The sequence below is a fragment of the Haliaeetus albicilla genome, chromosome 3 (assembly GCF_947461875.1).
Source record: "Haliaeetus albicilla chromosome 3, bHalAlb1.1, whole genome shotgun sequence".
Classification (NCBI taxonomy): Eukaryota; Metazoa; Chordata; class Aves; order Accipitriformes; family Accipitridae; genus Haliaeetus; species Haliaeetus albicilla.
The window spans coordinates 19,547,307-19,561,104 of record NC_091485.1 but is presented as its reverse complement, the minus strand read 5'-3'; the positions used below and the strand labels follow the sequence as shown (position 1 = coordinate 19,561,104).

The 13,798-nt window shown below is 38.0% G+C and overlaps 1 protein-coding gene across 13 annotated transcripts in view; it reads right to left on the bottom strand.

Annotated features, from left to right (window-relative positions):
* Window positions 1-13,798, bottom strand: part of PIEZO2 (piezo type mechanosensitive ion channel component 2) — a 313,412-nt gene that overhangs the window by 253,674 nt on the left and 45,940 nt on the right. For all 13 annotated transcript variants that reach the window (XM_069778971.1, XM_069778960.1, XM_069778966.1 and 10 more), the window contains exon 2: window positions 1,979-2,074. In XM_069778971.1, the coding sequence (XP_069635072.1) occupies window positions 1,979-2,074 (96 nt within the window). The remainder of the gene's footprint in view (window positions 1-1,978; window positions 2,075-13,798) is intronic.

Genomic DNA, 13,798 nt, shown 5'->3' with positions numbered 1-13,798 from the left:
TTCCTTATACAGCTTCCCCTATACACAGACTGGCTAAAAATCTGCATCAACAGAAATGATATGCACAAACAGATGAAAAAAGAGCGTTTTCTTTAGTTTTGTCTCCTGCTCCCCTCAAACTAATTATTAATGGAAAACACTAGTAAAAACTGGTACAACAGAAGTTGTACTTCCACTTGTAAAAACTGATTGGTACTGTCACTATGTGCCATGAAATAATAAATAGTTTATCAGACAATTCTGAAACTCCTGCTTCCTCTCTTCGTCTTCTCCGTAAAGAGTAAAAAGGATGACAGCTTGAGGGGTCGCTCTAAACGAGAACCTAAGACTCTCCAAGAACCCTTCTCAGAGAATTCAATAAAAGTATTATACATTTCTTTTCTCAGGGGAAATAGACCAATAGCCATAACTATAGGCAGGACACAGAAACAGATGTTTAGAAGGAGACCTGTCTATAAACCATTTGAAAATATGTCATTCTTCAGCTAACGCACTGAAAACTACATGTTTTGTGTCAACCTGTTGCTCAGCCAAATCACAGTGAGTTCTTCAGGTAAGAAAGAACATCAGTTTCTGTTGAACAGTGTTTAGAAGACAGACATGGGATTGAAGAAGAACCTGGAATATCTACAAGCTCTTCTAAGGAATCACAAAAATATGCGAAAGTGAGGGGTAAATCCAAACCGCTAAGGAACTACCCTGGCAGAACAAAGTCAAGATTAAGGTTGCCGAGGAAGCCACGTAAAGTGCCAAAATCTTTGGATAAGAACTTCATAGAGGCCCTGTAAACTCAGATGTCACTATACTTAGTAGATTTTCCAATTCTTTTCTTTAGGGAACTATGTTGATTAAAATAGTCCGAATTTCCATCAGCCACAAGAATGGATTTGTGAGTAGAAAAATTATGCCAAAGTCAGTATCAGATAAATCAGTATTACTTCAGGACCTCTTTAAAGGCCTCCTTTTTGCTAGTGGCATCATGGAACCAGCTTACTTTTGAAAGAATACTCTTCACATTATTTCCAGCAGAAAAGATGAGAGATGAGTCCGTTTGACTTTAGCACTGTGTGATATTATTTTTTATACTGGTCTGAAGGAGAATCAGGTAAGCAGGAACAACAATGATTCAAGCAGCAGGTGCTTTGAAATGCAGTCATCGGCAATCTCGTGCAACGTGCTACTAGGTGACAAAGCACACCACTAGATAATGATCTGTGATTGCATCCTCATTGCAAATTCCACCAACAGATCACAAACCCTTAAGTTTTGATATTGTTATACAGCCATTTCTGTTGACTTTCAAGAATCCATTCCTCTACACAGACAACATACAGCAAGAATGTAATACTGCTGAAATGGATTCTGTCTTCATAGGTCTGCACAATTGTTTTCATATTTTAAATTGTAAAAGTTTGATTGGTATGTGGTACACAAATGCTTGAATGCCTGATGTAGATATTTATTTGCCATCTCTACCAGTTAGCCTTTTTAGTTATTTTTACTAAGGCAGTTGTTTAAAGTCAGGATGAGAGTGATGTTTAAATAAGTGCCTAAAATACTGGTACTTACTGGGTGAAAAATCTGAGACCAAATTTAATTCTCAAGTCACTACAAACCCAGACCTTGGGCACAGTCTGTGATAGCATGGCCTGGGGGGGAGATGTTCTGAAAGCTCATTTTTCACACAGACCATGTCAGTATTCCAGGTGAAATAATGCCATAAAAAGGATCCCCCAGTATCATTATCAGTTAGCCCTGCTGCAAACTTGGGGCAAGAATAGCATCATGGATGGAAGTCCTTCAGCAACAAAGCCAGCCTGTAGTGAACCTACAGTGTCAGGGAATTTACAGTATGTATCATAAGTTAGCTCACTTAATGAGGGGAAAATGCTCAGGACTTCAGCTTCTACTACACAAAGGCTTTTGTATGTATTGTATCCACCACATGTTCTGAAGAATGAAGCAATGAACATCTTACCTTGCATTGTTGTTTTTGTGGGTTCTGAAAACAGAGGAATGAGCAGGAGGTAGATGAGGTAGACAAAAGAGAGCCCATTGTAACGGAAAGCACAGGCTGCAATGAGAGAAAAGAAAAAGGAACATATTGCTTAATCAGCCTGGGATAATCAAATTCAATAGCACAACGCATTTCGCATTTGAGTTTACTGTTTACCTTACCAACTTTTCACTCACTTAAACCATTTCTACACAAGTATTCAAGTTTATGCTTAAAATAAATAATAAAATTAAATACACTTCTGAAGTATTTTCACAGTAATATATATTTTAAGTTTAGCAAAAGATGCATCCAAGCTACAAAGACTTTGTCCAGAATGATGGACAAGTTAGTTGTTACCTGAACTTTTTACTCTCCTCATCCATAAACTCATTAAACCATTCCCCACAAAAATATATAAGGAAGGCTAAATCAACATTTATGGGCTCTCTTTAAGAAGCTACATACAAGTTCGTTATATTACAACTAAGAATTATTGGTAAATAATGAAGAAAAATTATAAAGTATATTCAGATTCCAAATTACAGCACGCTTAAAATCAGGTTACCCTTAAAATAGCAATGTTTTTAAATCGTTACAGATGTCTTCAAATTTTACTATCACCCATTTGTTTGGTCATACAAATTTCTTCCAGTGAAAAGATTGTGAACTACAAATGAAAAAGGGCTTCACAGCAACTTGCAACTGGTGTTACAGAAGTTTTTGTAAAGAATGGAACTACTCTGCTAACTTTGTCTAATATTTCCTTTTCTATTTTAAAAATTTAGTGTATTTTCCAGAAAGTATCCAGGTCAGCAGGCCATTACAACAAGCAACAATATTGCTACAGCAAAGGCACATCTTTTCAAAGAACGTCATGTGTATTCTGTGCTGAAAGAGGAATATATGGACTTCCATACAAAAAAAGATAAAAACAACAAAACATGACAAAGTAATCTGTAATTCCACTGTGCAGCAGATGTTGAAATATTATAAGACCTACCACATTCAAACATTCCCATGAGATAAGCCAACTGCAGAGGAGTCAGGAGATGAATTAACCTCTACATTTATTTACTCGTGGAATGTAACTACTATCAATTAAGTCTTCTCAGCTATATCCAAAACAACTTGGAGGCAGTTGTTAGTCTTAGTCCTGCCAGAAACGTGTATTCCAAAAGAAAACAAGTTTCTCCAGTCACTACTTCATGAAATTTCATGGGGACTATACTGGAAATGAGTTAACAACTTAAGCATTAATTGGTCCTCATCCTCATCACATATGCCCATTTTAGTTATAAATACAAAACTGAGAAGTCTCTCTAATAACAAACAAATCGACACAACAGCTATAGTTTTTGCTTCCCAAGTTTACCAATGTTTTGAACAACCAGCACGATTTCCTTAATAGTCCTGATAGAAAGACTCTGGATTTACACTCCATGTCTGCACCTTAGCCGAGAAATATGTTAACTTTATGGGTAAGTCTGGCAAGAAGGAAGGACAAGAAACATCTATGCTTTACTTCTAAACTGATATGATTCTGCCACCAGCCTTCAAAAAAATCTGTCAAGAACTACAAAGACCATCAAAGCTTGACAGAGGGTTTTTCAGAGTGAAATCCAGAATGCTTAAAAGCAGCTTCTCATTCGCCTGTAAGAATTTAAACTCATACTGCTCCCGTCACTTACTACTTAAGCTCCCTTTATAGCCATCGCCTTTAAACGCCACCCCAAGAATTACACCTACACTTGTAACCAAGAAAAACTGCCAGATAAATAGGACCTACCCCACTGGGAATTCTGTAAGGAATTATCAGAGCTTTAAAGTGAATGTACTTGAGAAGAAGGAGTCAATCCCACTATTATGTGCCTACTCTCAGGGTGCTCTGCAGAGAACAGGTGATGGCCATTAGCAGCCTTCTTGGAATGAATGGCAAAGAGGATGCTCCTGAGATCAGGACAAATCCATAAATCAACCTTTTTGCAAGTTTAATTTGGGGTGGAAAGAAGTTCTTTGGCATTCATAGAAAAAGGTACAACAGTGGTTCAAGGCTGATCTAAAGCCTGAAGGCTTTTCCACTTCAAGGGGGAGGATCAATGTTCTCAGTCGTTCTGGTAGCAGAATAATAGTATTAGCAGATAATACTATTATCCGTTTATTACAGGGATTGTGTCAATCAACTTTTAATTATGTTAAACAGCTTGCTTGATTTCAGTGCAGTATTATACACATTTTCTTCTTTCTTCAGAATTGAGTTTGCTACACTTCTTGTAGACCACCTAGCGCTCAGTTTTCTCAGTACAAAGATAGAAAACAGCAACTATGTGCTTTAGACACCCTCCTCTGTAAGCCGTATGTCAGTACCTTGCTAACAAGTCCATGTCAAATATTTAGAACCTCTATTTATAGCGAAGCATCCTCCAGCAAACTAATAACCTTGGCTATGCATTGCCTGGAAAACTTACACTTATTTAAGCAGTTGCAAGAGCACTAGCAATATATTTCTCAGAATTAATAAATTAAAAACCCCAGAACTTAGGTGCAACATTTTTACTATTCTCTATTGCAACTATGTCAATATTTCCATATCAAGTTTATCTCCACTTGTCTAGCACATTTCGCTAAAGAGATTAGTGCCTTACCAAGCTCACGTGCCAGAGCAAAGCACCATGATTGAACACACTTTTAGCAAGAAACAAGATTAGAAAACAGCAGCTGCACTTTATTTACATATTTACACTGCACTGCAACTTTATTTGTCAAATATATGTATTCCTGCCATGGTTTCAGCCCAGATGGCAACAAAGGACCAGGCGGCTGCTGGCTCATTCCTCCCCTGCTGGGATGTGGGATGGGGAAGAGAAAATATAAAGAAATGCTTGTGGGCTGAGACAAGGACAGGGAGGGGTCACTCACCACTTATGGTCACGGGCAAAAGACAGGCTCAACTTGGGGAAGAAACAAAATCAATTTCATTTACTACCAATCATATCAAAACAAGATAATGAGAAGCAAAACCAAATCTTCAAAAACCTTCCTTCCCCTCCTTCCCGGGATTTACTTTACTTCTGGTTCTCTCTCCCTCCTCCCCACTAGCGTCGCGGGGGGACAGGGAATGGGGGCTGGGATCAGTTCCTCACACGTTGCCTCTGCTGCTCCTTCCTCCTCACACTCTTCCCCTGCTCCAGCGTGGAATCCCTCCCACGGGAGACAGTCCCCAGCGTGGGTCCTTCCCACGGGCTGCAGTTCTTCACGAACTGCTCCAGCGTGGGTCCGTTCACCTCCCCTGGTGCACCTCCTCCCCCTCCTCTTCACTGACCTTGACGTCTCCACAGGTGTTTCTTTCACAGCCCCCTCACCACTGCAGGTTCCCCTTCTTAAATCTGTTCTCCCAGAGGCACTACCACTGTTGCTGACGGGCTCGGCCTGGGCCAGCGGCAGGTCCGACTTGGAGCCAGCAAAGCTTCTAGCAGCTTCTCACAGGAGCCGGCCCTGCAGCCTGCTCCCCGCCACTGCCCAAAGCCCGCCACACAAACCCGAAACACTGCCTGAGTTCTGATATGCAAAACCATCTAGGACAAGTTGCTGGGCATAAAATCAGCTTCAGTTTGTCACTGATAGAACAACAAAGGATGATCCAAAAAAGCAAATGAACCCATCCCCTGCGTGCCTGCCAGCATTCACAGAGGTCTCCTCCCGCAAAGGCAGCTGTACGCTGGTGTCCGCCGCAGTAGAAGGTCCCGTTTGAGGTCAACAGAATTCCATCAGCGGACAACACATCTATGCAAATCAATTTCTTGGCAAACCAGGTGGTACAGAAATTTCTGGATATTTGTGTTGCATTGGTCAGTTTGCACTGTCGAAATTAATGTAATTTTAGCATTTTAGGCTTGTTACCTCTTCTCGAAATTGTCTAATCGATTAGCAAAATTAATTTCAGAGGAATTATTCTTGAACTATATTTACCTCAAAATTTACTGCTTCCTATTTCTAGACCTGAGGAGACTGTGATCTCAAAAACTTTTTTTCTCCACAACTACATAAACTAGACTATTAACAGAGATTACTTCTCCATACAAAACTTCCCTTATATATTTTTTTCGTATAAAGTGTCCTGCAGAAATATAAAAATACCTTGAAGACATTTGGTAAAAAGAAATATTTCCTAAGCTGAAAGTGTTAGTTTTATTAGTATCCAAGAAACCCTTCAGTTTCTTAGTTTCAGAAGTATGGGTCTGCCTAAAACAAACACTAAACAAAAAGCTTAAATAGGTAAATATACCTTAGATGCAAAGTCCATATACACTTTTTTCTCTTCAGTCTTTTTTTTAACCCACATTTCTCACCATGGTTTCTAACAGCCTCTAGTAATCAAACTTCAGAAATGTGATTTTCATCTCTGAAGTTCTGCTACTGTTCAGAGTCCAATGATAGCAGTAATACACAATTATGAAGAGACATAAAAAACCCACAGCTACTGATATACATTATATTAGTATATTAGAAGCAAACTTAGCTCTTTTATAATCAGCTGAAGTACTTTAGGGCACCTTCCCTCGGGTGCAAGAACAGAGTGCCTTATAACATATAAGACTGACTTCTCCATTCATAAGTGATTACTTGACATATTTCTGGTTTAATGCATAGCGTGCTAAAAAAAATGCTACCTTTTAAGACAGGATCAGAATGTCATCTAAGACAAAGTTAAAATAATTTCATACATCTTTATGCCATAGCAGTCAGAAAAACATACAATGAAAAAAGTAACATGTAGATGCATAAAATTTTCACAAAAGACTGACATGTAAGTTATTTGTAGCAAAATATGATAGCTGTAGAATATTTCATCTTTCTGGCATCCAATCATTTGTTCAATCAAATGCAAAACTACAGTCACAGATAACTGATGTTCTTCTCTTTCACCATTGCCTGTAAATGTATTCATAATTCACTAATCCTGCTACATGTAGTATGTATCTTAAAAAAAATATGCACAAAGAAAAAAACCTCTAAAGCCACCTCTGCTGACATATTCTGGGACTAATAGAGAACAGAAATCAGCTCTGAACACTTAAATCTTAAAATGAAGAATACAAAATATTTTTACAAGATTTATTAGGAAGTGAGTGTAATGATTACCTCATACAGGTAAAACTACTCAGGTAAGAGGATTAATTATATCATAATACAAAATCTTTCCTATTATGCTACAATCACTAGAGCAAATAGTTATGTACAAAGCCTTAAAAAAAGTCCCCAATGCTGAGCACTGTTATTAACATAATGATCCAGAATTTCCATTAGACAAGAGTATCAGTATATGTTAGGTTTAAGAACAACTCCTTAGACAGCCTTACACAAGAACTGAGTTCTTTTCTTCTTGAAATTAAGAATTGACATTACAACTGGGAACTTATAGATTGCTAATATTTTAAGGGCTGCTTGTATATTTCTTGGCATAGTCAATAAAAACAGTCAATATGTCAGCACTAAAAGAGGACATTCATTATTGTATGCTGCTTTTTTCTAAATTAAAAAAAAATTGAAATGTGCATTCCACTGAGATTTCACAAAGTCATTGTCTAAAATTCTGTGAAAAGCACATACTCTTAAGTGAGATACCTTTCAAAATTATGTTTCCTTTCCTTTATTAGACAATACACTTTTAAATGCCCCAGACTGTGATATATACATGCTCTGTACATACGCATTCAAAAAAAAAAAAGACTCCCAGACAGTCCACAACTTATGTTTGAACCATATCTCTAATGCAGAATTAGAAAAAAAAAATTTTTCAAGTTTTTATTACAATAAAGTTGAGAAATTTAACTCATTCTTAAGATAGATATGTACAGCATGCACCATACATAATTAAAAAGGAATCTTAAAAAACCCAGAAAATCATAAATCACATCACATCACATAACCTTGTCCTTCTAGATTATATTTTTCATTATTATCTGATAGCCAAAAAAGAATGCTTTTGAACTTGAAGAAATCTACTACTGCTTCTTCACCACCAAGTTTCTACATGTAGATACTGGGTTTTTCCAACATCAAAATTCTAACAGCTGCTACATGTTACTATTTCATACTTATACCAACAGTTCTTTCCTTTCTTCTACTTAAAGAGGATAATTTGTATAGAATTTGTATTTTACCTCTTATATAACAAATACTGGAGGGCAAAGTGGGTGGTGATAGAGGAATTTGCACTGAGCTTGGTCTTGGAAAGCAGAGGGAAAACATAGCCTCATGAAAGATATGTTTAGTTTTATTCTAAAAAAAAAAATTTAAAGGTATTTAATTCAGAAGTGGAAACTACCTGTTCAAAAAACCCCAGCCTTTAAGAGTGCAGGCATAGTACCAAATGGTTACTGACTTCTCATTTTTAAGCTAGAATTGTGTTAAAAGCCACAACAACAGAAAATATGAAGGACAGGTGAAGACAATTAGTTATCCACTCTCTATTTCTTAATTTACTTATTTTACTAAAAAGGCACTGTCATTAATGTTAACAGAATGTATTGCTTGCTATTATACCCTTTCCTGTTCAAGAACTATGTAAAAACAGTTTTTTCCACATATTTCTACTGTAGGTTCTTAGCATTATCATCTCCGGACTAATGTGTTCATGCTAATGTGTGCATTAGCATGAGAATGAATAGATTCAGCCAACTACAATGAAGTCATGTGTCCTCTACCTTCAGCAGGATATTACATATTGTTTACATCCTTTTTTAACAACTTTACAGCCACAAGATTGTTAAGAAAACTATGAAAGGATATTCTTCAAGATCGCTACCTTTAGACTAAAATTTGGTTTAATATTCGTGCTTATTTTTCCAGTGACAAAAAAAAATACATTCAGTGAAAATATTCATTGGAAAAAGTGCTGCTGAAAAAATGTCTAACCCCGAGCAGGCAAGGGTTGTTGGCTGAAAGACAGAGCTGATGCTGTTCACACATTCTCATACCCAGCTGATCTGAAATAAATCTCTAAAAGCAAGGGACCAAAAAAACAAAAAGAAAAGGGAATTGGTAGCTGATTGATCTGTGAAACTACTTGGTCTCCAGGAGGCCAAGTGTCCAGCTCTTAAAGCTAGGAGAATGCAGCACCACGTTCCTGTCTCTAATGCTGTAATTTTTCATGGTTATCCTATGGTTAATATCAAATTTTCTACCAGTTACATCCTCAGAATTCTGAAAACACCTAATTAACACCTAATTCAGACTAAAACAGGCTACACAAGACAGCCTTTGCTACTAGGTGTAACACATGTATGAGACACTGGTGTACACCCAAGATGAAAAGCTTCTGGTACCAAAGCCCAGTCTAAGAAGTCAGAGTAAAACAACTGCTAAAGCAAATACATCTCCTCCTCCAAACCAAGGTGCTCTGCAAGACCATCCATGAATGTGTGCCATGAATGGTCAACTCTTCCAGGAGGATATACAGTTAAGATTCCTCTTATCAGTAAGGCACTGTCCTAATGACTTGATTATTAGGCCTTTCCACTTGTGCTGCCCTCTGGTAAGACATTTATCAGCCAGTTCCCACATTATTTATAATATTCAAAATTAGGGGATTTTTTTTTTTATTCCTTTTTGTTTTGGTTTTGCGTTTTTTGTTACTCCAAATCATCTTACTGGACACCAAAACCTGCCTAACCAAGGCAAGTAAGTCCTGCATTAGGCCATATGGACTTACCCTTCAGAAGCCTAGATTTGCTCCAGAAAGTCAGCCAATAAGAACAAAAGTACATGAGAAACTATCAATGGTGTTTCTAAAAGCATTAATACTAAATTCAGTTACCCTCCTACACAAGCAAAGGCATTACAGAATCAGTGACAGAGCAGGAGCTAACCCACCCACAGCAACAAAGGGAATATCCCCCCCCAAAAATACACACTTCACCTTTAAAAATATTGACTTGTAGTGGCACTCCAGTGCAAAAAACTCCAGAAGACCTTTATTTTCATTGTCCATTACAACCAGCTCAAGAGATGCAAAAACATAAGCCACTGCAGTTTCTCTGTATGTATATATGTTCCTATATGCCATGGCAAACCACTTCACAGATACAAACACACACAGCTTTCCTTGCTGACAAAGCAATAACAATTGAGAAGTTTTGAACAACATTTTAAACCGCGGTAAAGTGGACTATATGGACTATACAAGAGCTCAGTAAGGAATAAACATAAATGTTAAAAGTAGTAAAGTGATTTAAAATTTACAGAATAAGAACTACTGTGAATAAATGTTTTTTCAAGGAGGAGTTTAAAAGCAAATCGAAACAAAAAAACCCACATCTCCTGTTAGCCAGACAAGCAAGTATTTCTAACAATGTGATACGGAGTAGAGGTCAAGACTGCTGGGAAAAATCTGTTTTACTGCTATTGGTATCTGCATAAAGCTTTTATGTTTAAAGCTTTTTAATTTCTAGTAATAGTCTCTCTTAATATCAACCAGTAAATGTAAGAAGAAATGAAAACAGAATTTTCCTCCCCAGAGTTCATGCATGCAGCATTCTTTATCCAACACACACACGCGCGCGCATTCACACAACGCATCAGCAAACTGCCCTCCAGTATTTCCTTGCAGTTCCTGGTGCCGTTGTTGCCCCTAGGGGCAGTGGTGTGCTGGAGGAGAAAGCCCACCTAACCCCACATCAAAACGAAAATCCCGAAGGCTGGCTGTACACAGCTTGCTCTGTTGTCTGATGAGCACTGCTTACGAACTAACGTAGTAAAAAGTTAAGCTCATTCACCACTGGCTGGATAAAATGATCCAGTATTAAATAGTCACAGAAGAGAATCACTTGGAAAAATGATGGAGCAGTTACTCTCGTCTCCTCTACAATGTTATGAGCCAACAACTGTTCAGGTACAAGGGGGAGCAAACCTCACATCTCCTTTTCAGCTTAGAGACACAAGTGCAAATCTTACGAAGTCTCTGTGGATTTCCCGCTTTCACCTAACATGGCCATGGCTGACAAGTGCAGTTAAAAATAATAAAACAAGTAGATTAAAAATTAAGTTTGTTGTGATAAGAAATGTGTGTTACCAGTTTCTGAAAAAGAAAGTTGTATTACTTCTATAAATTGCTATTTTTTGTATCTTCTACACTTCTTCACATTTCAAATTTCTGTTTCAGAAATACAAAATTTGCTTCAGAAATTTTTCCTCCAAGATTCTTTACAATAACAAGGAAACAATTGCCACTCATTGTAAAATTAAGATACACTGTAAACAACCTATCTTTCAGCATAAAACTCTTAAAGTGACCAAAAATGTCCCTCTTCAAGAACTATACCTTCTAATAATGACAAGTATCTGATAGGCATAGTGCCCAGTGAACTTTAGCTATCTGTGAACTTTTTTTTTTCTTAATGAAATTCAGAAGAAGGGGTTAACTCTTGGTACGGTTTTGCTCTCTCACTCCTGAGTAATTCCACTTAAAATAATGTTCATGACAGATGAGATTCAAATTATACACTGCTGTGCAAGATAGTTCAGTGAAATACATGTAATCTTACCATCCTTTTAGAGCAAATTTATGGTTATAGCCTATGGTGTGCAGTGCAGAACCACACAGAACTATGTCAGCTCAGGACAAGTTACCTCCTGCATCAGCCAATACTCTTTCCACATTAAACAGCTCTGCTGATAACACTGTGCTAACGTATACCACCCCCCACCCTGCTCCTGAGCCAAAATTTCAACATGGTGGTGCTTTGTGCAGCATCACGTATCTAGTGTGTGCTACACCCAGACAGAAAACTTGTTTCTTTGGGGAAAAAAAACATGAATGCTTTGATAAACAGATAAATACTATGCATTTGGTTCGTGTCAGCACTTATACAATCACATTTTTTCACTGGTCAATGCTCATCAGGAGAGATGACTGCTGGACAGTGAACACTTTTCAAAGGGTTTGGGTTTTTTGTTTTGCTTTGACTTTTCTCCCCCTTTCCTCTCTTTCTCAGAGCAGCTGTTTCTGTAAGCTTTCTCTCCATCAGAAACCACCTGGAACCGATCTTAACTTTGTGGCAAATATTGTCTGGGAATTGAGTGCAAAGAGAGAAGACAAAACACCTTGTTTGTCATTTTCTTTCAGCTCTTGGGGACAGGAGCTATGCTCCCTCACTGTCTTTAACATGAGGAAAATGAACAAAAGACCTCAGGTGTGAGCATACCACAATCATCACCTTACTCAGAATGTCTTTTAAAGGAGTATCTACTCTCACAAGCAAATCTAATGCCATTATGCTTTATTGACGTGACTAAGTACACAAGTATTTCCAACATAAAAAACATGATGGACACCATCATCAGTAATCAGAAAGATCTACTTAACATTATACCTCATTTCAAGCTCAGTGGCAGATTAGAACTGAATTAAGACTTTCTACTATCTCTTAGATTGCCTTAAGGTTTTGACATTTCTACATTGTGTTGGTAATCTCTTACTCAACCAATCAATTGGAGACAAGGTTGGGTTTTTTTTGGTTGAGTAGCTTATTTATGATTTTGGCACTTCTTTACATATATACCTTTTTAGTCCCAGTCTCTTCTCTCACAGTGATTAAAGCTCATTGCAGGCACAATCTTTCCCCTCCCTTCACCCACCTCATACAATTAACACATGCCAAAGTAAGCTCCACTCAAAAAACAGTGGTCCTAACATCTGTCAAAAAAAAATGCAGTTGGCGAAGAGTTTCCCCTTTTTTACATAACAAAAATAGGTGGCAAATCTGGGATCTATGTTGTCCTCAGGCTTTATGATCAGGACAGCATGCCAGCCACCAAAACAGTGAGCGCTCAACTTCACAAGCTCATTTCACTGAAGTCACAAGATTTTGCATGACGTGTACACACATATTTGTTCATTGGTCTGGGAAAAGGAAGAAGACATCATATTCCTCCACCAAGGTGGCTGTGCCTGTGGAAGGGAGAAAGTCTGCATTCTCATCCTTGCTCCAGCAACAGCTCTTCTGTCTCCAGGCTTCTCTCTCTAGGAAGGTAACTGGGAGCTAACGAAATCACTCTGCTCCTCATTCATTTTCATGGGATGAGAAAAGCATGTTCCTTGCCCCCCGGACATCTGGAGACAGCAGTCCAATTGTGCTGTTACAGTTGCATAACCCTGACAAAACTTGAACTAAAAATAAATGCAGAACACAGATGACGACCAAACGTCACACAGTGCTACTGCTAAACAGAACATCGACCAGGGACAAATGTGGAGACAGTTGTGTGACAGAGAGATCTCCATGAGCAGAAAGGGACCAAGACCTTCATTTACAGCTGCTAAGAAGCTATCAGACACCAGGAACAGCTACTCAGTCAAACACTTCCAGCAACTAGAAGTGAAAATTTTGGCACATGTTACCAATCCCCCACAGCCATCCACACTCATCATCTTCTAAAACACATAAATCGCCATAAATCAATTGACATAAGATGCAGAAATAACCAAGTAATTTTTTTTGTCAGCTGTTTCTTACACTGACACCAGTCCTAAAAAACCGCCAGTCAGATGAAGGACAGGACAAAAAAAACTAACCCAGACAAATGCCTCTGAGGAATATAAACATCAGAGAGCTGTTAACACTAAGAAATATGAGCATCATTAGTGAAGTTACAAATATGAATGCAGTGTTTAAAACCCTGCCTTTATTTATTCCAGGAGAGGAAAGGATAGATAAACTTCCTTTCCTGGTCCATCACTGAAATAAAGGCTCAGAGGGTTGCAACTGCAAGCTATAAATCTGGGTGATGAAGGAGGACTTC